Source organism: Heloderma suspectum, chromosome 3, assembly GCF_057233095.1.
Source record: "Heloderma suspectum isolate Gila_16-S chromosome 3, 16-S_ref, whole genome shotgun sequence".
NCBI lineage: Eukaryota > Metazoa > Chordata > Lepidosauria > Squamata > Helodermatidae > Heloderma > Heloderma suspectum.
The window spans coordinates 16,846,347-16,872,474 of NC_139460.1; the positions used below are offsets into that span (position 1 = coordinate 16,846,347).

Here is a 26,128-nt window from a genome sequence, read left to right on the forward strand (position 1 = left end):
CTGCTCAGAGGTTCCCCACCCCTGCTCTAAGCAGTGCCAGGTGGCTAGCTGTCATTTTAATTTCCCACAATGGCCTAGTGTAGCTGTGCTCTGAATAATCTAAATACCCACTAGATCCAACTAGCTAGTGCTGCTGAGAATGCTGGCCTTCTACAGCTCCACCATCTGGTAGAGGTGGCCCACCACAGCACCAGGTATCAGCAGTAGGAGGACAGGGAGCAAGCCTGGAAACTGTGGGGCCACAGGAAGCCATTGCCCCATGGGGATGGTTAAAGTGTAGCAGACAGTAAGCTATGGGAATCAGTAATGACAGGGTGATTAGACTAAGACTAGTTAGACTAGTTGAATCACTTGGAAAACACTCATGGAAATCCCAAAAATAGCTGCTAATGATCCTATCTACTGAATGGTGAGTGATTAATTTCTAGTTATGAAACAATTATGTTGTCTTTTCAGTATGGAGATATACAGTAAGCCCACAGTGAGTTTGACTGTCGGCAGAAAGAAAGGAATTTTCGATTAGTAGCTTCAAAGAAAAGAGGAAGCAATTTAAACATCTTGTTTTTGTACGAGCTCTTGCTTTTCCTCTTCTAGCACGTGCGCAACTGACTCAACAGGGCCTCTCAAAGGACAATAGCTACGCTTGCACCGCACTCCCTTTTTCTTTACCAGCGGGCGCCACATTAGAGGTTGGGAGGGAAGGACGACTGCTTCACTGTGCACTTTGCCACACATCTGCACCTGTTGAGTGGTAAAGTTCCTCTTGGTAAGGACGATACAAAGGTCCATGTCCGTCGCATGGACCCATAGCTGAGTTGGACCCACACATCTCATGATCCAAGCCCGTGCAGCTACAGGATATGTGTGAGTACTGGAACGATGTGGGTAGGAAAGACCCCAAGCACGTGGGTCTTTCCTACCCAACTGTCACCCAGCAATAACTGGGCAAAAAGACACATGGGATTGGTTCCACCCATAGAGTTTCAGCATGCACGCACCTACCATATAGCTGCATAGGACTGCACCACAGAGAAGTGTCTCCTACAGCATTATGGCAGCATGTCTAGAAGGCCAGACAACCAGTGTAACAAGAGGTCACATGAACGCAGTGATAAGTTACCACTTGATAAATGGCCCTGTGTATGCATCCTGTGTTATGTTTTATATTATATTATATTATATTATTTATTTATTACATTTATATCCCGCCTTTTTTCCTCCTTAAAGAACCCAAGGTGGCCAATGGCCATGCTGGCTGGGAGTTATGGGAGTTACAGTCCAACACAACTGGAGGGCCTCAGGTTGGGGAAGGCTAGGATAGATCATGCATTAATTCAGAAGATGAATAATTAAATATGTCTCCCATGTTTCAGGTTGGGGTAAGAGATGGATCCTGCATTGTAGTAGCCTACTGGGCTATTCTAAATCACATCACCCTTGGGGAGATGAATGGCAGTGCAGAAGTGACAAAATCCAGCATCTTTCCTCTTATTTCTTCCCTGATCACTGCTGGAAAACTCACCACCGGAAGCCTCCTCTCTGAGCAGTTATTACCTTAGAGTCTCTCCAGATGATCCCCTTCTTTTCCATAAGTTGACCAAACTGCTGGAACGGCTCGTTGCGGAAGATGACTTCCCATCCCCAACATGCATGCGGACCACAGTTGAAGTGGTAAACGCGCTGCGTACGTTCCTCTCTGGCTTGGCAAGGATGATGTACACCTTTGGCACAAACATGCAGCCGAGAGCCACGGTGGCACTCAGGCTGACTGAAAAACACATGGTGATAATCTTATAGTTGCTCCCAAAATAAATGGGCACGAAGGCCAGCCAGATGATGCAAGTCGTGTACATGGTGAAGGCGATGTACTTGGCTTCATTGAAATTGGCAGGGACGTTTCTGGTCTTGAATGCGTAGAAGGTACAACTCAAGATGAGCAAACCATTGTATCCGAGGGGAGTCACCACACCCAGGTTGGTGGTGTTGCATATCAGATACACTTCTCGGATGCTTGGATAGTCATGCTTTGTATTTGGTGGTTCCATGATGAACAGGGCAACAATGATGCTCAGCTGAACACATATCAAGATAAACGCAATGACCAGCTGGGCACAGGCGCTCATGAACCGAGGTTTCTTTGTGCAGATTTTCTTCTTGCTCCCAGCCAGGATCCTTGCAATGCGGTTCGTTTTCGTCACAAGGGCCGAGTAGCTCATTGCTGGGGAGAGACCAATGCCAATTCTTTGAAGGTAACAGTAGATCTGCTGAGGCTTTGCGATGAGGCAGAAAGTACACAGGTAGCCCAAAAATATGCCTGCTAGGATGATGTAGCAGAGCTCCCGGCTAGAGGACTTGACGACCGGCGTATCGCGGTACATGATGAATATGGCCGTGACAAACATGGTGGCCAGGAGACCCAAGCAGGCAAAAACAACAGCTGCAATTGGCTCTGGATCACCCCATCGGAGATACTGGACTGGGATTAAATCGCAACCTGGTATGGAGAGAAGCAAAGCAGGAAACATCGGGTGATTTGTCAGAGAGCTTCGGCTATTGGGCGGTGTAGAAATAAATAAATAAATAAATAAATAAATAAATAAATAAATAAAGTGACTCTTGGGGTGAGGCCAGTGGAGGCTGATGCCTCTGATGTCAGTGGGGCAGTGAATCCACTCCCAGTTTCAGTCAGAAAAAGTCAAGACTCTAAAGGAGCTACCCAAGGTGTGAAGCTATCCATGGTGCTTTTCAGTGCCACACCAGCTCTTTACTCACTGCCTCATCTAGTAGAGGCTGGTGGCTCAGATGTCAGTGGGGTGGTGGATCGGCTCCAGATCTCAGTAGGGATGGGTGGATTCCCCCTACCTGCTGGTCTGCGTGGGAATCCTCCCTTGGGGGGAGGTGATATGCTCCTCCCCCAAGAACTGTCCAGGCTGGCTCTGCTCTGCAGCAATCCTGCAGAGCTGGCCGCCGGGTCTGCATTGCTGGCGATACGGCCAGCCGCCACCGCCATGCCATATCGCTGGGCTAACTCCGGCTGCAAATGGCGTCCACTATGCCATTTGCGTCCGTAAAGCTGTTAGGTTAACCTAAATGCAGCCATTTACAGCTTCATTTAGGTTAATCTAACAGCTTTACGGCCACAAATGGTGTCCACTATGCCATTTGCATCCCTGTTTTTTCACGCGATAGGCTACGCAAATTATATTTATGTAGATATTTGCGTAGCCTATTGCATGAAAAAACAGGGATGCAAGTGGCGTAGTAGTGGATGCCATTTGCGTCTGGAGTTAGCCCAGTGATACGGCACAGCAATGGTGGCTGGCCGTATTGCCAGTGATGCGGACCTGGCAGCTGGCTCCGCAGGATTGCTGCATGGAGGAGTCGGCCCGGATGGATTCCAGAGGGAGGCAGAGGTGAGTGCCCATTCCGCCACGGACTCCAGAAGCTGGATTCTTTGGAATCCAGCCTCATTGGGGTCTGTGGCGGAATTCTCTGCCATCCCTAAATTTCCTTTAGAGTCCTGACTAGTTCTGGCTGAAACCTGGAGTGGATTCACCGCTCCACTGACTTCAGAGCCACCAGCCGCCATTAAGTGAGGCAGTGAGCATGGAGCTGGTGTGGCACTGTGTAAGGAACCCAAGCCTGTTGTTCAAGCCTAGCCACCATATCCTTGCATCCTCCAGGCTCCTTGACATACATAAAGCTTGCTCAGGGGGTGCCAAGTCACTGCTCCCACCCCAATCCTTCACAAATTAATGTACACAATTCATTAAATCACAAGCTATGGTGGTTGCCAATAGCGTATAGAAAGGACGGAACAAGTGCATAGAGCAATACGTCTAAACATGGCTACTAGCAAGCATAGCTGAAGGGAACATCCAAATGTAGTGTTGAGCCAGTGTAGTGTAGTGGTGAGAGTGACGGACTGGGAGCCGGGAGATCCGGGTTCTAGTCCCCACTTGGCCATGGAAGCTCACTGGGTGACTTTGGGCCAGTCACAGACTCTCAGCCCAACCTACCTCACAGGGTTGTTGTTGTGAGGATACAACGGTGAGGAGGAGGATAATGTAAGCCGCCTTGAGTTCCTTGCGAGAGGGAGAAAGGCGGGGTATAAATGCAATAAATAAATAAATAAATAAATAAATAAATGCAGAGGCTGTCTACCACTGAGTACAAGATATGGGGACAGATGATGGGAAACACAGGAGGTGACCTTCATGTCTTACTTGTGACTTCACCTCTGGCTGGCCACTGCTGGGAAGAAAGAGGAACCTGCACTAGATGGACATCAGTTTGATCAAACTATGGTATTGCTATGTTCTTAAGGCAAGGACGTTATTTTAGTGGGGAAGAGATAAAAAGAAAACAGGACCCCACCTCCATCCCCACCTTATGGTTGACTTGTAGGACCACTTTAGATGATCCACCACCTGTTCCAGCTGGGATTGAAATGTTCACTTGCCAAATAATTTAGTTCAGCCTTCCCTAACACGGTGCCCACCAGATGTTTTGAACTACAGCTCCCAGCATCTCTAACCACTGGCCATTCTGGCTAGCTGAGTCTGATGAAAGTTGCAGTCCAACATATCTGGATGGCATCACATTGGAGAAGGCTGTCTTAGTTGAATCATTTGCCACTTTTTAAAAAACCTACTGCAGCCTGCAAGGCAATTCACCTTCCCAACAGGTCACTGAGTGTAGCTGACAAGACTGATAGACGATGACTTTTCTAACCCTTGTAGTTGCCATAACTTGGGGCCCTGATAAGCCAATGGGCATCTGGTTTCCATGGAGGTTAAACTATCTGATCATTAGCCAGAAGTTATGCTCGTCAAAAAATCATACCTAGGCTCTCACATTCCATTTGATTGCATTTTCAGTGGAATTTATAACTGTGTGTCAACCATCCTTCCTTTTAATTATTAAAACTGATACATGCTTTTCTAATCAACCTGGGCACAGTGGGTAGGATTATATTCTTCATTAACAGTTGGCTTTCACCCTCTTCCCCTTTGTAGCCTTACAGAAATCCTAATCTATTTAGCTTTTCACCTGATTATTCAATGAGCATCACTTTAAGATTCCGCACAATGTGTTCTGGGAATAAGCACTGGTTTCAATTGTTCACTGGATGGAGCTTCCCTCTTCACCAAGAGATTTTGCTTTTTGAAGAAAGGCCATACAGATATTTCTACCATGCTATGAATGTGCAATGATCGGGAATGTTGACTCATTGGCTTCCTACCCAGAAAGATGGCACCTCTTCTCTGCCAGGAAGAAAGCTGGCAACCCTTCTTCATGTTCATCATAGAATATATGAATTAATATTGAGCAGAGCTGGTGGCTCTGACTTCGGTGGGGTGGTGATGAATCAACTCTCTGTTTCATTCAGATGTAAGAAATGTAGGTTTACGGAGGAATCTTTGGTTTTAGGTTAGTTTTGACAATGTAATGAAATGGGTTATAATTCGGAGATCTCATCAACAAATAATAACTACTGTTCCATTGACTGCAACCATTGTAATTATTGTCTTATAACAAATGCACTATCTTTATATTGTACTATCACAATTATACCCACTTTATAACCTTTCTTTATCTTTTGTACATTCAGTCAGAACCAGCCAGAACTCTAAAGGAACTATTCAAGGTGCTGAACCTATTTTGGGATAGGGTTCAGCACCTTGGATAGTTCCTCTAGAGTTCTGGCTGGTTCTGACTAAAACCCAGAATGGATTCATAGCTTCACCAACATTGGAGCCACCAGCCTCCACTGATATTGACAACTTCTAGTACCAGATGTGTTTTGCATGGAACCTGATTGCTGGACCTGCCCTTTCTTCCACTTACTTGCACCAGTTCTCTCTATCCTGCTTCCTTTATTGGGCATCTTTCACAGCACCCCACAATTTAGAACAGGGCTGGGCAACTTCTGGGGGTCAAGGGATTCATTGCCCCCTCGACCCTAGCGGGGACCACACCTGTATTCCAACCCCACACTGCTGCTGCCACACTGCTGAAGTTGCTGTTGAAATTCAGTGGTGTGGCATCAGGGGGTGGGATCACTCCTCTTTTGCTATTACTACTTGGGATGGCAGAGAATTCCACCACAGATTTCAGTGAGGCTGAATGCACTGGAATTCGGCCCCCTGAAACCCATGGTGGAATGGCCTGCCACCCCCCTGCAGATCCCCCCTGGGACGAGACTTACCTGGGGCAGAAGTTCCGGACGGTGGCGGCTCCAGCGGTGGCTTCGGCGGCGGCAGCAGTGGCTGGTCTTCTGACCAGCCATTTGCAGTCTGGTCTTTGTTTTTTTTACATAGACATGATAGGCTACATAAAGACTTACATAGCCTGTCACGTCTGGGTTAAAAAAAAAAACACATAAGCAAGCGGCGGCAGCTACGGCGGCCACCATTTGCGTTCCTTATTTTTTGCCGTCTTAGTCTACGTAAATATTTATGCAGACTATAATGGCAAAAATAAAGGGGAATGCAAATAGCATAGTGGGCGCTATTTGCGTTCCTTTTTGATTCACTGTTTTAGCCTACGTAAATATTTACGTAGGCTAAAATGGCAAATCAAAAAGGAACGCAAATAGCGCCCACTACGCTATTTGCGTTCCCCTTTATTTTTGCCGTAATAGTCTACGTAAATATTTACGTAGACTAAGAAGGCGAAAAATAAGGAACGCAAATGGTGGCGGCCGTAGCCGCCGCCATTTGCGTACACATTTTTTTTTTTAACCCAGACGGGAATCCCCGCAGAGCAGAGCCAGCCGGGCAGGACTCTGGGGGGAGGGACGGAGCGCCTCCCCCCCCGAGGATTCTGGGGGGAGGGACGGAGCACCTCCTCCCCCACCACCAAGCAGGTCCGCGAAACGGTAAGTAACTTTCGTACATCCCTAATTACTACTGCAGTGGTGTCGAATTTGGCAGTGGCTGCAGGAGCTACAAAAATGGTCAGGGGGCCACATGCAGCCTGCCAGAACATGGAAAACTTTGTTAGATTCCAACTCATATTTTTTATTTGCTCCTTAATTACAACTGTGTCCATTCATTTCTCCAAGGAGCTCAAGGTGGCCTATGTGGGATTATATCATTACCCCACACGCCAAATGTTTGTTCTTATATCAAGATAACAAAAACTATTGTATCTTAATTGAGATGTATTATTCTTTTTATTTATTTCTTTTTCACCCCACTCTTCCTCTAAGGCACACAGAGCAGTTCACATGGTTTCCCCACATGTTTATCCTCACAACAACCCTCTGAGGTAAAGCAATCTGAGGAATAGCCAGTGAGCTTTATGGCTGAGCAGGGATTGGAACCCGGGTCTCCCTGTCCTAGTCTGACACTCTAACCTAGCAGTGGTCAGAAGCTAGATCTGTATCTAGTGGCAGGTCTCTGGGTGATTTGCCATAGATTGGCAAGGATTTCAGACCCCCAATTGTTTAGCAATAGTAGCAACAAAATGACTCCCTCCCCCACTGCCTAAATTATGCTGCTGAAAGAAAGAAAGCTTGGGGTGACCAGAAGTGGTTTTTGTGTGTGGAAGGACTGTAAGATGCATTTAGTTCATGTACCACAAACAAATTCCTAGGGTCAGAAGTCTTTAATTCTAAGTGTATGGATGCTTCCAAACTAGGGATGGCGGAGAATTCCACCACGGATTTCAGTGAGGCTGAATGCACTGGCATTCGGCCCCCCGAAATCCATGGCAGAATGGCCTGCCCCCCCTGCAGATTCCCCCCGGGACGAGGCTTAGCTGGGGCGGATGCTCCGGATGGCAGCAGCTCCGGTGGTGTCTCCGGTGGTGGTGGTGGCTGGTCTTTCGACTGGCTGCCGTGGCCGCCATTGTCGTCCTGGTCTTTGCTGTGATAGGCTACGTAAGTATTACACCATAGCCGCCGCCATTTGCGTACACTGGTTTGTTTGGGGGGGGGATTAGCCATGATAGGCTACGTAAATACTTACGTAGCCTATCATGGCTAATGCAGGGACGCCAATGGCGGCTGCCATTTTCATCTGCAGTAGCCCGTCTGCGGCCGGAAATCCAGCTGCGGACGGGCCTGGCTGGCTGCGGAGCGGAGCGGAGCTGGCCGAGCAGGATTCAGGGGGGAGGACCGGATCGCCTCCCCCCCCGTCAAGGATTCCGGGGGGAGGGACGGAGCACCTCCCCCCAACGCGAATCAATCCACGAAAAGGTGAGTTTCGTACATCCCTATTCCAAACAGGGGGCTATTCCATCTTCTTTGTTGGTAAGAAAAAAGACAGAGGGAAAACGCGGGAGGCAGTGGAAGCTGGTGGCTCCGATGTCCGTGGGGTGCTTCATCCACTCTGGGTTTCAGTCAGAACCAGTCAGAATTCTAAAGGAGCTATCCAAGGTGCTTCACACCTCCATTGAAGCAATGGAAGCTCCATTGAGTTACAAATTGAGGACAATGATTTCTGTACCCCCTGCAAAATTCCCATGAACAAGGCAGGACAATTGCATAATGAAGCATCCTATGTCTTTTCCACCAGGCTCTGTTGGGTGGATCTCGGGGTTCTAGAAAAAGACAAAGTAGATCCGACAAGTCTGCCTGTTCCTGATCTAACCTACACCAGTCTGGTTCTTTGCTTCAGTTTTATACTATTTATTTATGCCAATGGGTGTGAATTGATTGAATTCTCTGTCTCATTCCTGTAAATATAATTCTACAGTACCACATTTTTTGAAAGAAGTTGAGAAGAAGCCCATCACGTGACACAGAACACTGAGTTATAACCTGTGTGACAGCTAGGAGGTAGGGCTTCATGTGAAATGTGAATTCTAATCACTGATCGCAAGAGTTGCCCATCAATTTATTTTCACACCTTTTCTAAGGTGCTCCAGATCCTCTCAAGTGCAAATTAGAAAGCTGACAAGATAACACTACAAAAAAAAAAGGTGCTTCCTTTGATAGTAACGTAGGGACAGATAGGCAGCTACTGCACTTCCCTTGCAAGATGTTATAGCGATAGCAGTGTGTATTGCTTCCAGACTCAAGCTGCACAAAAAGATAAAGTTTTCGGCTACCTGATTCCCACTGACATGAGTTCACATGTGCTCTAGGAACTATCATTTAGTTAAAGAATCTAGACACAAATAAATCTTCTTTGCCATTTTTTTAGACAAGTTCTGTAGCTTAAACCATCTTTGCGGATGCCTCCAAGGCCAAGCCCATACATAGGGTTGTGTTGAACATTTTTCTTCTTCTGGAAAGAGGGTTCTTTTGGATGGACAGACTCTTTCCATCCACCAGAGGGAAGGAAATCTTAGAATCCAACCCATTGGCTCTGAGCCAAAGAAAGTTAGTTATGTTCAAGACAAAGTGGCTTGCTTGAGAACAGCTAAGGGCCAAACTAGATGCAACACCATTCACACAATTTGCAGTGGCAAATGGCTTTTAATGAAATGCAAGTGCATCCTGCATGTTTTGGATCAGGACCCTGCCACAGGAGGGTTGACCCTCCCTTCCCTGAGCATTTGTCCCAATGAAAATCAACCCCCTGCAACCTACTATTTTCTCCATAGGGCAAAACTCCATAGGGCAAAACTGACAAAACCCTTGCAAGGAGAGCACGAGGGGCTGGCAGGTGGCTCAGGACTCCTGCCCCCACCATGTGTCAACTGCTTGCACTCTCCTTGCATGGTGACTCCAGCCACTGCCACCTACCAACCCCTCAGGCGCTCTCCTTCCCAACGCATCAGGAGGCATGAGGGCTTGGTGGGTGCTGGAAGTTGAGTCACACTGGTTGAGTGGGTGGGCGAGTTGGAGTCCAGGGGGCCGAGCTTGTGAAAACTCTGACATCCTCTGACATCCCTGTGCCTAGTTCTGTCTGCAGATATGTGTGAACCCCTCTGGGATGGTGTTTTTTTTTGCCCATCTTACTGGAATTCATTTAGTTTCCCCCCAAATCCTGACACTCCCTTGAACTCTAAGGGCAGCACATCAGGAACCAAAGCGGCAACTTATGCCCTAGCTGTCAGGAGCATGATACTGCTGGAATTTGTTGCTACAGTTCTTTCCAGTGGCAGCATGGCCACTTCTGAGGGCAGCCCCCAGAGGGTTCAGGAAGGGGCAGTGCATCCCCCGAACCCTCTAAATTTGCCCAGCCCTGTCCTAGACCAAGAACTGTCAGCCAAGGCAATACCTCATTAGTATTCTTAAGGGATGCCTTCTCTGGATCCTTTTCAGGGAACAACCTGCTAGCTTACACTGCTAAAGGGCTGAAATGTGATCTGGGAGAAGAAAGAGGAAGAAAAAAACCTTAGCTGGCCACCTGTCCTTAATTTACTCCATCATAACAATTAGGCACTTTTCTCGCAATTATGCTAAAATGCGCATCTTGAACATCCAGTCCTTAAGTAAAGCATTTAAGGCATTTGATGAACTGCAAAGTCTCAGCTCTCCCTAGTTCTCTCACCTCAAAAATCAAACCACCAACACATTTAGAGGGCACTAAGAATGAGAAATGCCCATATTGCCTGGAGATAAATCAAATGCTGGCGGAATTAATTGCATCTCCTCTCTTTCCTTGTCTCTGAAGCTGCTGAAACTACAGTTTGTTTCTGCTACTCCACAAGTCACAAAGAATGTGAGATGACCGTATTCCTCCTCCCCACCCCCCACCCCCACTGCATGAATTCAGAAGCAACAATAATGGAAGTAAGAGACCAATAAGAAGGAAGAGAAATAGAATGGGGTATCAGTGTACTTTTGTAAACCACCCAGAGAGAGCTATGGGGTGGTATAGAAATGTAATACATACATACATACATACATACATACAAACAACACACTGCCCTCCCAGACAGGAGCATAATGCTCCATTTCCCTCCTCTCTTTTTAAAATGAATCCACAGAAATCTATCCCCTTTGAACACGTAGTGATCCTATGAGCGACAGAGGCATCCACAAGGCATACCTACACTACTAACATTACTTCACTCCTATCAGAATTAGCTTGTGCCCAGAAGGAACCAGGACTGGATGAGATCTCCATGGAGGAAGACCTCACTGCTGCACAACATGTACAGGGAGCAAGGTGAATTGGTGTACCCTGATGGACATCCCAAGGTTGCCACCACAGAAGAAGCTCCACTCATGGAGTCTGCCGAGTCCAGGGACTAGATTCGGGGTTTGGCAACTAGAGGCCCTACAGGTGTATTGGCCTACCGCTCCCATCAGCCCTAGCCAGCATAGCCAATGGTGAGGGATCATGGGAGTTGTAGGCCAAAACATCTGGAGGCCACGAGTTGCCCTCTGCTGGACTAGATGAAACCTGGCTAGCTTCAGCAAAGTTGGCAACAGGAGAAGGCTATCAATGGCTGCTACTCCTGACAGCTATATGCTACCTCCAGTACCAGAGGCAGTGAGCCTATGTACACCAGTTGCTGGGGAACATGGGTGGTAGGGTGCTGTTGTGCTTGTGTCCTGTAGGGTTGGCGGAGAATTTCTCCCCGAAACTTCGGGGGGCCAAGCGCCAACGTGTTCGGCCCCCCGAACAAGTTTCGGGGAGAAATTCTCCGCCCCCCCGCCCCCCCCGGGATGGGACTTACCTTTGCCGAATGTCCCTCCCGGCGGCGGGTCCAGCCGGCGGTTTGGCGGGTCTTCGTCCGAGGCGGGAGCGGCAGCCGGTCTTTCAACCGGCTGCCGCTGCCGCCATTCCAATAAAAGAAAAAAAAAACGCCCCCGTGATAGGCTACGTGACGATTAACGTAGCCTATCATGGCTAGATTTGCAAAGTCAGCCATGATAGGCTACGTAAATCGTCACGTAGCCTATCACAGGTGACTTTGCAGATCTAGCTGTGATAGGCTACGTTAATCGTCACGTAGCCTATCACAGGGCCTTTTTTTAAAAAAAACTTTTTAGTTCGCGGCCAGGCGAGGTGAGGCGCCTCCTCCCCGGCCTGAATTTCGGCCGGGCGAGGCAGGAAGCCTCCCCCCCAGCCTGAATTTTGGCCGGGCGAGGCGGGAAGCCTCCCCCCCTGGCCTGAACTTCATGGGGGGAGCAGCGAAGCGCCTCCCCCCCACCGCGAAAAGCTTCAAGGACAGGTAAGGGACTTTCGTGCACCCCTAGTGTCCTGCTTGTGGGTCCCTGGTCAACAGCTGGTTGGCCATTGTGTGAACAGAGTGCTGGACTAGATGGACCCTTGGTCTGATACAGCAGGGTTCTTCTTATGTTCTTAACAAGTCCAAGCTAAGGGCGAGGTTGCTTCTCTGCTGGCCAAAAGACACCTCCCATCAGAAAATGGGAGATTGCCCCACATTCATACTCCCATCAGCCCCAGGCAGCATGGCCAATGGGAATGGATGATGGGAGTTAGAGGCCAACAACATCTGGAGGATAACAGGTTTCCCACCCCGATCTACAGTACTGGAGGCAATCTGCCTCAGAATACCATTTGTTTGGGACCATGAGTGGGAAGGGGCTATTGTGCTCATGACTTGCTTATGTGCTTCCTTTAGGCATCTCATAGGCCACAGCGGGAAACAGGAGTCTGGACTAGCTGAGCCTTTGATCTGATCCAGCAGGGCTCTTCTTATGTTCTTATGCCAGCTGAGTAAGAAATGGCATTCCACCTTTCCTACTTAGAGGAGCATCTGTCAGATGAGAAGTAGCACCTTCCAAGCCTAACCAGACATGTGGAAGGGCCCAGGCCAAAGGTAGCTCAAGGATGTCCATTTGGATAGGTCAGTGGTAGAGCCCCTGCTTTGCATAAAGAAGGTCCCAGGTTCAATCCCTGGCATCTCCAGTAGAGGCAGAGCTAGAAAAGAATCCTGCCCGGAGTCCTGGAAAGCCATTGCTGCCAGTCGGTGTTGACACTACTGGGCTCAATGGACCAAGGGTCTTACTCAGTGTAAGGCAGCTTCTTTTGTGCCTATTTAAAGGAATGTCTTTGATGATTAATGTGGGTGTAGAATTAGAGGGGTGTGTGTGTGAGTATGCGCGTGCGTGCCCGTGTGTATATAAAACAACATCCCCTCTTTTAATATGTTCCCAAACACAAAAATCCTGCTGAATCTGAATTGTGATTGATATCTTTCAAACACATGAATGAGGGAATGCAGGAAGCTATTTTAAAACAAAACAAACCCTGGCAATATCCCCAGTTGGACTCTGTCTTCATTGGTCATATCTTTGGTGCCAAAAATGTGAAAAATTAATCTTGACCAATGAGCTGAGGGGAAAAAAAGATGGAATCATATTTTAGGTTGAACAAGCCGGACACATTTTTTTTCTAAAACAGAGATCAAAATTCCTGGCACACAGCAAGCTGGAGTTCCTTTGAGAGCCCTAGTACTTAGTGAGTGAGTGAGTGAGTGAGTTAAATGAATGAATGAATGAATGAATGAATAAATAAATGCCAAGATTTATGGAAACAAATAAATGCACAAGCAAACTGCACCAGTGATGTCTTGGCAATGGTGATACACTGGGCTAGGCAGTGCTGTGTAGACTCAGCACTGACAAAAGGAAGAAGAATTTTAAGAACAAACATAACAAGCCATGTTGGATCAGATGAAGGGCCTATCTAGTCCAGCATCCTGTTCACACAGTGACCAACCATCTGCCCACAGGAAACCCACAAGCAGGACAAGAGTGCAACAGCACCCTCCCACCCAGGTTCCCCAGCAAGTCATGTACATAGGCATACTGCCTCTGATACTGGATAGCATAGAGCCATCAGGACTAGTAGCCATTGATAGCCTTCTCCTCATGAATCTGTCCAATCCCCTTTTAAAGCTATACAAATTGGTGGCTATCACTACATGTTGTGGTAGCAAATTCCATAGCTTAACAATGTACTGTGTGAAGAAGGACTTCCTTTAATCTGTCCTGGATCTTCCACCAGCCAGCTTCCTGGGATGACCCCATTGGGTTCTAGGGCTCCTTCACATGGAGATTTTATCCTGTTATTGAGATTGCTCACTCAATGAAGTTTGCGGGTCCTTTTCATGATGTCAATAACCTCCAGGGCACATCCAGAAGTATTTCCTGGATTTTCCATCTCAAATAGATCCAGAACTAATGAACCATTTTTTAAACTCAGAATGTAACGTGATTAAAACAGTCACTAGATGGTGCTGTTTCATTGAGGTCTCTGGAACATCGAAAATTAAAAGCTTCCCCTCTCAGCAATCATGTGGTGGCTGTCTGGGAGCCTATGATAAATGAGGAAAGGCTCCAGAACTGGAGGACTGTGGGGGTTTTCTTTAGTGTAAAGGCAGCCCTAGAAAAAATTTTCCCTATCCATTTTTTTCCACAGTATGCATACTTCTGTACATTTTCCATGGTGGCTAGGGGTGGGTGGATTCCCTACCTGTTGTTCCGGCCGCAAATCCGCCCTTGGGGGGAGGTGATCTGTTCCTCCCCCGGAATCCTCTTTGGCCGGCTCTGCTCCACAGCAATTCTGCAGAGCCACCATCTGGCTCTGAAGTGCCAGGGGTACAGCTGCCATTGCCGTATCGCTGGCTGAGGGGTATTGACTGCGGATGCAAATGGCATCCAGGATCTTTACATCCAGGATGTAAAGGTCTTAGTTTAAGGTAAATGCAGCCGCAAATGGCCGCAAATGGCGGCCTTTACAGCCGCAAATGGCATCCTGGATGCCATTTGTGTCCTTGCTTTTTTTTTTCAGGCAATATGGTGGCTTGAAAAGTCACCATAACGCTTTACAGTAGGGAGGGGTGAATCTGCCAGTTTTGCTTTCACCCACATTTACAGGTTGTTGGTTTCTTTGGGGTAAATTCTGATCAAAAATGAACTCAAACAGAATTCTCACCCATCTGCATTAGCCAAGTTCAATAGATACAGCTATTGCCCGCATGACCAAGACCACGACATACCTGTTTGCATACAGCTGTTGAACATAAGCATGGCAGAGTTAAAAGGTGGTAGGTAACCCTAATTCCACAGTAAGATGGTTGAATACACAGGGATTCAAACTCAGATTTTTAAGAGCAAAGCATTCAAAGCCCTGAGCCTCGATGGACAAATCTCTCAGTATAGGTTTCTCCTAATTCAGTTTTTTAGATCTTAAGTTCTTTTCATTCCCGATTATGGATAATGTTGTGAATTTTGGTAAATTCATATCAAAACCAAACTGAAAGGAAATTCTCAAGCATCCCTACTTTACACCCAATGGAAAAAAAAAAAAAAACATTTTGGTGTTCATGCATCTGATGAAGTGGTTTCAAGACTGCGGAAGCTTATGCTACAAAAGGTGTGTCTTTCAAAGTGTCTCAGGACTGTTTGCTGGTTTTGCAAAATGTTCCATGGCTACACAGATGGCAACATAAATCCACAGGTAACTTTGGAGCTTTTCCTGGGAGTTGAAGCTACCGTGAAGATATTTAATGCATAAAAAGCAGAAGAAACAATTGCTTAAAAATGTGGCAGAAGAGCTGTGGTTTATAGACACTTTTAGTATGGCCAGGGAGAAGAACACAGCAAGAGAGCCAGTGTGGTGTAGTGGTTGGAGTGTTGGACCAGGACTCGGGAGATTCAATTCCCCACTCTACTGTGAAACTCACTGAGTGACTTTGGGCCAGTCACTGACTCTCAGCCTAACTTACCTCACAGGGTTGTTGTGAGGATAAAACGGAAAGGAGGACTAAGCCATGTTGGATTCCTTGCAAGAGGAAAAAAGGGGAGATATAAATGTAATAATAAAAAGAAGAATGATCCTTTTGTCACCCTTCTAAGCCTTATAAGCAAGTCATATAAATGTTTGTATGCTTGGTTGTGTTAGGCCAAAATATTCAGCCCAGCCTTTTTTGGCACATTCAGAGAGTTTGGGGTGGGGTAACATTACCAAAGTTCAGGTATCAAAACCTTTGGGTGGGCAGGGGTACTTATGCTTGTATGAGGTGATCTGAGAATTATTATTTTATTTTATTTCTTTTTACTTTCAAAGAAGCCCAAGTGGTGGCTTCCTGGGAATAGCCTCACTGGCCATTCCTTTAAGAATGAGGGCTAGAATGGCCCTGGGAGCACAGCTGTGTGATAATCTGTTTGGTTTTTTTCCCCCAGAGGCATTCCTGGGGAAAAAAGATGGCTGCTCCCATGATCTGTCCATGGGGGCAGCCATCTTTTAATTTACCAAGAATGCCTCTGAGAATGATGCTACATCATCACACAGCATTTTCCCTAAGGACATTCAAGCCCTCATTTTTACAGGAATGCAATTGTAGGTATCCCACCCCCAATCCTGAAAGCATTGTGAATTTTGCCTGCTCCCCCTGAAAGTTGCTGACAACCCTCCTGTCTTCATGGAGAACAAATGCCAAGTGAACATGGTTGAAATATATCATGAAGAGAAAGTTGCATGGAAGATGTAAAACCAACAATAACAACTTTAATAAAACAAGGATTATTGAGAGCAGGCCTATCATGCAGCACACTGCTGCAGGCAATACTGAAGAGAAACTGAAAACTCAGTGCATGAGAACTGACTCAGGCACTTCCTGGTATGGAAAGCCAGAAGAGCTAATGCACTACAGTGGTGATGGAAGAGTGCCATTCAGCCCTAATGCTTGGGGAAGAAGACAGGTGAATAGGTAGCGACATCAATATGGAAGAGCAGCGAGGGCAGGCAGCTCTAGGAGTTGGCAGTGGGCCAAAATGCCGGGGCTGGGTTCAACAAGTGCCCAGGGAAATTGACCACTGATGCTGGCCCTGTATTCAGGAGTCCTAGGAACATCCTCTGTAGAATAGGACATGTGGCCACCCTATACATAAAACCCCTCCCCTGCCAGAAAAAAAAATCTTGACATGATCATAAATGTAGTTCCATAAGTCCAAGTTAAAGAACAACACTGCACAAAAAGAATCCTGATGGAATCCTATGTGCAATCACGTCAAGATGGCTTTTTGCAAATGAAGACACGAGAAATGATGCAGGTTTGCTGAACGGACTGAATGCTGCAGCAAACTCTGGAATTTGTTCTAGAACTGTTTGTGGCTGAACTGGATTTGAGGAGGAGGAATACAGGGTAGAGCAAGGCAATGGAACAATAAAGGAACAGAAAGGTGGAAACCTGCTTCTCTCTTAACCAGCTCTCACATAGCTGGGATTAGGGGAAAGAGCTTCTGAGTTAGAAGATATGCCTATTGGACATGTTTGAGTCCTGGCTCCTCCCACTGTAGATTTTTTTTAACAAAAATTAGCATGACCAAGCCTTGGTGTTCTATATACTAATAGCAAACTCTTTCTCCAATTGCAGATCCTTAAGTAGCCAAATGTAGGGAAAACCATTAACCATTCAGGTATGACCTAAATCATATCCCTTATGAATATACAATGGAGGTGAGGAATAGATTTAAGGGATTAGACTTGATAGACAGAGTGCCTGAGGAACTATGGATGGAGGTCCGTAACATTGTTCAGGAGGCAGCAACTCAATCCATCCCAAAGAAAAAGAAATGCAAGAAAGCCAAGTGGCTGTCTGATGAGGCTTTACAAGTAGCTCACGGAAGAAGGGAAGCAAAAAGCAAGGGAGAAAGGGGAAGATATATCCAACTGAATGCAGAGTTCCAGAGAATAGCAAGGAGAGACAAGAAGGCCTTCTTAAAGGAACAATGCAAAGAAATCGAGGAAAACAGAATGGGAAAGACTAGAGATCTCTGCAAGAGAATCGGAGATCTCAAGGGAACGTTTTGTGCAAAGACGGGCATGATAAAGGACAAAGAAGGCAGGGACCTCACAGAAGCAGATGAGATTAAGAAGAGGTGGAAAGAATACACAGAAGAACTATACAGGAAAGATCTGAATGTCCCTGATAGCCATGATAGTGCGGTCACTGAACTTGAGCCAGACATCCTAGAGAGTAAAGTCAAGTGGGCCTTAGGAAGCATTTCTAACAACAAAGCTAGCAGAGATGACAGTATTCCAGCTGAGCTATTTAAAATCCTAAAAGATGATGCTGTTAAAGTGCTGCACTCAATATGCCAACAAATTTGGAACACTCAACAGTGGCTGCAAGACTGGAAAAGGTCAGTTTACATTCCAGTTCCAAAGAAGGGCAATGCCAGAGAGTGTTCAAACTACTGTACAATTGCACTCCTTTCACATGCCAGCAAGGTTATGCTCAAAATCCTACAAGCTAGGCTTCAGCAGTATGTGAACTGAGAACTACTGGAAGTACAAGCTGGGTTTCGAAGAGGCAGAGGAACTAGAGATCAAATCCCCAACATTCGCTGGATCATGGAGAAAGCAAGAGAATTCCAGAAAAACATCTATTTCTGCTTCATTGGCTATGCTAAAGCCTTTGATTGTGTGGATCACAACAAACTGTGGCAAATCCTTAAAGTGATGGGAGTACCAGACCACCTTACCTGTCTCCTGAGAAACCTGTACGTGGGTCAAGAAGCAACAGTAAGAACCAGACATAGAACAACCGATTGGTTCAAAATTGGGAAAGGAGTACGACAAGGCTACATATTGTTGCCCTGCTTATTTAACTTATATGCAGAGTACATCAGAAACGCCAGGTTGGATGAATCACAGGTCAGAATTAAGACTGCCAGAAGAATTATCAACAACCTCAGATACGCAGACGATACCAACCTAATGGCAGAAAGTGAAGAAGATCTAAAGAGCCTCTTGTTGAGGGTGAAAGTGGAGAGTGCAAAAGCTGGTTTGAAACTCAACATTAAAAAAACGAAGATCATGGCATCTGGCCCCATCACTTCCTGGCATATAGAAGGGGAAGAAATGGAAGCAGAAATTGACAGATTTTATTTTCTTGGGCTCCAAGATCACTGCAGATGGTGACTGTAGCCATGAAATTAAAAGACGCTTGATCCTTGGGAGGAAAGCTATGGCAAACGGAGACAGCGTAGTAAGAAGCAGAGACATCACCTTGCCGACAAAGGTCCGTCTAATCAAAGCTATGGTTTTCCCAGTAGTAACGTATGGCTGTGAGAGCTGGACTATAAGGAAGGCTGAGCGTCGAAGAATTGATGCTTTTGTACTGTGGTGCTGGAGAAGACTCTGACGAGTCCCCTGGACTGCAAGGAGGTCAAATCTAGGGATGTCGGAGAATTTCTCCATGAATCTCAGGGAGGCCGAATGCCAACGCATTTGGCCCCCTGAAATTGTTGGGGAAATTCTCCGCCCCCCCCGGGAGGGGACTTACCTTCTGCGAATGTCCCTCGCGGCGGTGGGTCCCGGCGGTGTTGCGGCAGCGTTGCGGCGGCCAGTCTTCTGACCGGCTGCCACCGCCGCCATTTCCAAGTGAAGTAAAAAAGAAGAAGAAGAAACGTGATAGGCTATGTAAAGATTTACGTAGCCTATCACGGCTAGATTTTCAAAGTCAGCCCTGATAGGCTACGTAAATCTTTATGTAGCCTATCATGGCTGACTTTGAAAAAAAAAAAAGCGCGTATGCAAATGGCGGCGCCCATGGGCACTGCCATTTGCGTTCCTTATTTGGGCATGGGTAGTCTACGTAAAGATTTACGTAGACTACGGTGAAAATAAGGGCAACACAAATAGCTCCACACCTGGCTGCGTGTGGAGCAGCCACACGCAGCTGCTCCACATGCAGCTGCGTGAAAATACCTCCACACCTGGCTGCATGTGGAGGTCGTGCAGTTTCCATGACACTGTGGCCATCCACCAGGCACCCCACAGTTTATTGCAGAAAAACTGGTTCTTCCGAGACTAGTTATAGACCGACTCTCCCTCTTTAGTTTGGCTCAGTTATAGTCCTGTTGGGGTGTGTTCCATCACCCACACGTACGTAGGTATCATAGTCCTGCCCATGGGCATGTGTTGCTCACCTGCCTGTGATCTCATTGACCGAACCCTTTCCCCTCCTGTTTTCTGGAAGCTTCAATGCTGTTTTGGAGCAGGACACTGAGGGACCAACTTTTTTTTTTTTTTTAAACCACATTGAACATAAGTGCTAGATAACTAATGCATATAAGTGTGCTATCATGGGCAAGCAAGTACTCCCAATACAGCCTGAAAATCAGGTTTATCTCAGGTCACTTCCCCAGAACCACACATGGGGAGGATCCACGGCTAATATTCCTTTGTGTCCTTCGGTCCCATTTTGCAAGTTTCATAGTTCAGCTTTCATACTACACACTAAGGTACTATCTCATTATAACACCATTGCACAGATCTTCCATCAATACGCGTACCCTCTATGTCAGTATCTCACTATCACTCTATCATGAAATAGCACTAACATGCATTTGCGCAATAGCGCATTAGTTCAGGGGCACCTGCTGACTCCTATTGTAGTCAATGAGGCTTGTTCCTGAAAATGCACTATCATGCATTTGCGCTATTGTGCAATAGTGTATTTATTCAGGAGTGCCAGCTAATGTGGTAGCCTGGTATTAGAGGGAAAGGGGGGGATGGGTGGAATGGGGCATTGAATTCTACTCAGAAATAACTCCCAGTGTGGTCAATGAGGCTTGTTCCTGAGATTGCCATTAAGAGGAGTAGAGCCTGGATGGGGGAGCCTCTCTTATTGGTTAAGCAGCCCCTGCCAGTCTGATGACATTCACTTCCAATCCCCCCATCCCACCTGGAAGTATGTTTCTGCCAGTGACTTTTAATGGTGAGGTTCAGTCCTTCGCGGAGCCCTGTGCGGAGCCATGCCGATTCCATGAAAACTCTGGTATTCCTTTGTTTGCTTCACACTTCCATTGTTATGGAAACATGGCCCAGGTCTTTTGTAAATGGAATGGGCCTTATCTGCCAATTCAGGATCAAGCCACCTCAAAATATTTTGCATCACAACAGGGAATGATATATTATTGTTGGGAAAATTTATTTCCCCCCTAGCTACTGGGAGAAATTCAACTAAGCTCAGAGGTGTATTGGCCCCAGGAGCGTAGCCAAGTCATTTGTAGTGTTAGAGGGGCCTAGAGATCCATAATGCTTGCTTAAGTTCATTAGTAAGCCTCAGAGCATGTAAAGATGATTCAAAAGGCCGATAACAGCCTTCTCAGTGCATTCCTTACTAATGAGTTGAAAGCCTTATCAGGCCGTGCCTGACAAGTGAAGCTATGTGTTTATGCTGAGCTGCAGGTGGCTGTGCTGAGAACCTAGTGCTGTTAGTCTATGCTGGGAATAAATGCTAGGGGGTGTTTGCTGCTGCCATGCTGCCTGATTGCTAATATGTATGGTATAAAACCCATTGTACCCCATGGCTCTGGGTTCAGAGAAGCTGTCTGAGCCAACCACTGGGGATGCCTGTGTGCTGTGAGTTAGCCAATAAAGTCTCCTTGTAAGTAAACCTTTGAATCTGATTTATCACTACCTTGGCACCTCTAACCTAACAGTTCAACACCCATGGCCGGGGCAACACAAGAGGGAAGAGGGAAGTCAGGGGTGATGGTGGCCGATGACTTCAGCGTCCCTGAAAATTAAAAAGTGCTGCAGTGGTGTCCCTGCAAGGTGTGGCTCCACTAGCCCATGGAGGGGGTATCAGCAGGGCTCATGGAAAACACCAGTTAGGAGCAGTAGAAAAGAAAATCCTTTAGAAAAGAAATCCTTCACTGAGCATGGTCAGTAGCCACAAAATGCTGAGTGCCTGTCTAGGGGGAAAACCTAGAAAACTAATGAGAAATGGGAACAGGGTGGAATATCCTGGAAATAGGCATGGCTGTCTGGAACCCTGAACAGGAGGAATCCACACGAGTGGAGGCTGGTGGCTCCGATGTCGGTGGGGCTGTGAATCCATTCTAGGTTTCAGTCAGAACCAGCCAGAACTCTAAGGGAGCTATCCAAGGTGGTTAACCCCCCCAAATAGCCTCATCACCTTGGATAGCTCCTTTTGAGTTCTGGCTGGTTCTGACTGAAACCCAGAATGGATTGACAGCCCCACTGACATTGGAGCCACTGGCCTCCACTGCTCCACACTGCAACATATTGTTGCAAGTCTCACTTGTAAGATCGTCATCTACCTACCAGTGAGGTCATGACTGGGCCAAGAACCCAGCTCGCAGGCTTTGCACGTGTATTCATCAAAGACAAATTCGTTCTCTTTACATCGTGTGCACGTCCAGCAGCAACTGACTTCTCCTTTGCGGATAACCTAAGAAGAATATGCAACAACACGGACATTTATCAACAAACATTTTGCTTCACAGAGTGCCTTATTTATTTATTTTTTTAAAATCGCCTCACATTTTATAAGTCTCTCTGTTTATACCCTTCTGCCATGCATCTATTTTGACAAATGGACCATTCCACATGTTCAGCCAAAGCTTCCCTTGAGCTGAAACCCCTCGGCCATTTTTCAGACGTGTTTGCAAAATTTGCCCAAACTGGGGCCCACTTTGGCTCCTTCTCCATCTCAAATCATTTGATCATGTTCATTGACAACCGGCTCTTGTAAAATACAATTCCCTGAAATAATCTGACATCACATCCTCATGGCATCTCATCCTCCACCTCCTATGAATTACTGTCTTGAGTGGTGTAGGAGTGACAGCCTGTCAGTGCAGCTGAGTGGAGCTCCAGGTTGTGCAGCTGAATTCCCTGACCCTGCCACTGCGATGATGCCACCTATGCAGGGCCAGCCCTTCCCTTAGGCAGAGTGAGGCCATTGCCTTAGGTGGCAGAGGCTAGGAGGTGTCAGCAAGGCATTAGAGGAGAGAGCTCTGGGCCAAGTGGCCTGTTCTGTGCCCTCTAAGCTAGCCTGCTGCCATCAGGAGTGGTGGACGCTGTCCTCTTTTCAGTGCTGAAGCACGATTCAGCATTCCTGGAGTATATGGAATGGGAGGGGGCACCATCTCGTCCATCATCTCAGGCAGCAAAGCATCTTGACCTGGCCCTGTGCCTATGTCATGAGTACACTGGGCTTGGGGGTGGCATAATTAATGGGCATGTGGACCACAGCAAAACCCATTCTGCCAGTGACATCATTATGGATGAGCAAGCGGGTGGTCTGCCCACCTACCCATGAACAAATAAACCAGAAAAGGTCCAATGATGGGCAGCTTCTCCAGGCCCCCTCCAAAACCTGGAGTTGGGTCCACCAGAGCTGCCAGGAACCAAGGGAAATGGTACTTCAAGCTTTACTTTTTCAAGCCCCCCCCCCGCCCCCACATCACTATAGCTAATGAAATAACCTCCCCTCCATGAATCTGGGAACGTAGGAAGCTGCCTTACACCAAGTCAGCTTGGTGACTTGTCACCGATCCATCCAGCTTAGTATTGTCCTCCTTGACTGACAGGGGCTCTCCAGGGTTCTTTCCCAGCCCTACCTGGAGATGCAAGGGATTGAACCTGGGACCTTTTGCATGCAAGCCATGAGGTATGGTCCTTCCTCAGTTTGTCTACTCTTTTTTAAAGCCATCTGAGCTAGTGGTAGGGATGTACAAATCCCCTTACCTCGCATCTGCGGGGGGGTCCACCGGGGGGGAGGCAATCCATTCCTCCCCCCCCCCAGAATCTGAGCTGGCTGGCTCTGCTCTGCGGAGCCACCAGCTGGCTCCATCCCAGCTCCTATCTGCGCGGAGCAGTGCTCTCCAGATGCAAATGGCGTCAGCTACGCCATTTATGTCCCTGTTTCTTCTCGCGATAGGCTGAACGTCTCTATTTACATAGATACTTACGTAGCCTATCGTGAGAAAAAACGGGGACGCAAACGGAGTAGCGGATGCCATTTGTGTACGAACACTTCCTTCTGGGTCCTGCACAGATGGTGGAGCGGAACTGGCCGGTAGGTGGGGGGATATTCGGTCCGGAGAGGCACAGGTAAGTGTGTTCGTTCTGCCGCGGACTTCACTGGAATTCAGCCTCATTGGAGTCCGCGGTGGATTCCATGGACATCCCTAGCTAGTGGCAATCACCTCATATGATAGAGTGAAATATTACTAGTCGTTGGACCTGGGAACAATGCTATGTGATAACCCAGTATCAGAGGCAGTATGCTTATGTATACCAGTTGCTGGGGAACATGGGTGGGAGGATGCTGTTGCACTCATGTCCTACTTGTGGGTTTCCTGTGGGACACTGGTTGGCCACTGTGTGAACAGAATGCTGGACTAGATGGACCCTTGGTCTGATCCAGCATGGCCCTTCTGAGGTTCTTATGTTCTTAATCTGCATTCTTCTCAGAGGCATTCCTGGGGGTGGGGGGAAAGGAGATGGCTGCCCCCATGAGCTGTCTATGGGGGCAATGATCTTTTGATTTATCAGGAATGCCCCTGGGAAAGATCTTATGTCATCATATAGCATTTTCCCTAGGGGCCAGGCCTAGTTGCATAGTGTCAGGGTTCCACCATTGACCTGGATCACCTGATCAACTCCTTAAGGATCTCTTGCCTCCGTAATAGGGATGGCGGAGAATTCCACCATGGATTTCAGTGAGGCTGTTCCCCCCGGAATCTGTGGCGGAACGGCCTGCCCCCCTGCGGATTCCTCCTGGGACGAAGCTTACCTGGGACGGATGTTCCTGATGGCGGTGGCTCTGGCGGCGGCTCTGGCGGTGGTTCCGGCGGCAGCTGGTCTTTCAACCTGCTGCTGTGGCCGCCATTTGCATCTGCTGTTTGCCGTGATAGGCTACGTAAGTATTTACGTAGCCTATCACGGTAAGCAAAAAACACACACCCAGCATACGCAAATGGCGGCGGCTACGACTGCCGCCATTTGCGTTCCCCATTTTTCACCGTTTTAGCCTACGTAAATATTTACGTAGGCTATTACAGTGAAAAAAAGGGGAATGCAAATAGCATAGAGGGCGCTATTTGTGTTCCTTTTTTTTTGCCGTAATAGCTTACGTAAATATTTACGTAGGCTAAAACGGCGGGAAAAAAGAGACGCAAATAGCGCCCACTACGCTATTTGCGTTCCCCTTTTTTTTCGTCGTAATAGTCTACGTAAATATTTACGTAGGCTAAAACAGCGAAAAATAGGGAATGCAAATGGCGGCCACTGTAGCCGCTGCCATTTGCGTATGCTGTTTTGTTTTTTGGTTTTTTTGCCTGCCGTGATAGGCTACATAAATAGTTATGTAGCCTATCATGCCCCTTCATGGATCACTGTCTTGTTGTGGCGAAGGGGCTTGCGTAACTCAGTGAAGCCATAAGCTATGCCGTGCAGGGCCACCCAAGACGGACAGGTCATGGCAGAGAGTTCTGACAAAATGTGGTCCACTGGAGAAGGAAATGGCAACCCACTCCAGTATTCTTGCCAAGAAAACCCCATGGAACGTATCACAAGGCTAAAAGATATGACGCCGGAAGATGAGCCCCTCAGGTCGGAAGGTGTCCAATATGCTACTGGGGAAGAGCAGAGGGTATTTCCAAGTAGCGCCAGAAAGAGTGAAGCGGCTGGGCCAAACCCGAAAGGACACTCAGCTGTGGATGTGTCTGGTGGTGAAAAGAAAATCCGATGCTGTAAAGAACAATACTGTTTAGGAACCTGGAATGTCAGATCAATGAATCAAGGTAAGTTGGAGGTGGTCAAACATGAGATGGCAAGATTGAACATCGACATCTTGGGAATCAGCAAACTCAAATGGACAGGCATGGGCGAATTTAATTCAGGTGACCATCATATCTACTATTGTGGGCAAGAATCCCTTAGAAGAAATGGAGTAGCACTCATAGTCAACAAAAGGGTGGGAAAAGCAGTACTGGGGAACAATCTTAAAAATGATAGAATGATCTCAGTATGAATCCAAGGCAAACCATTCAACATCACAGTAATTCAAGTCTATGCCCCAACCACTGAGGCCGAAGAAGCTGAGGTTGATCGGTTCTATGAAGACCTACAACACCTTCTAGAACTAACACCCAAAAAAGATGTCCTCTTCATCATAGGGGATTGGAATGCTAAAGTAGGAAGTCAAGAAATCACCGGGATAACAGGCAGGCATGGCCTTGGTGTACAAAATGAAGCAGGACAAAAGCTAATAGAGTTTTGCCAAGAGAACATGCTGATCATAGCAAACACTCTTTTCCAACAGCACAAGAGGCGACTCTACACATGGACGTCACCAGATGGTCAATATCGAAATCAGATTGATTATGTCCTTTGCAGCCAAAGATGGAGAAGCTCCATACGGTCAGTAAAAACAAGACCTGGAGCTGACTGTGGCTCAGATCATGAGCTGCTTCTTG

The 26,128-nt window shown here is 47.2% G+C and overlaps 1 protein-coding gene across 2 annotated transcripts in view; it reads right to left on the reverse strand.

The window, feature by feature from the left end:
• The window catches only part of GRM5 (glutamate metabotropic receptor 5), a 352,105-nt gene that overhangs the window by 32,214 nt on the left and 293,763 nt on the right, over positions 1-26,128 (reverse strand). For both annotated transcript variants that reach the window (XM_084842559.1, XM_084842558.1), the window contains exons 6-7: positions 21,966-22,092; positions 1,555-2,494 (exon numbers count right to left, since the gene is read on the reverse strand). In XM_084842559.1, the coding sequence (XP_084698685.1) occupies positions 1,555-2,494; positions 21,966-22,092 (1,067 nt within the window). The remainder of the gene's footprint in view (positions 1-1,554; positions 2,495-21,965; positions 22,093-26,128) is intronic.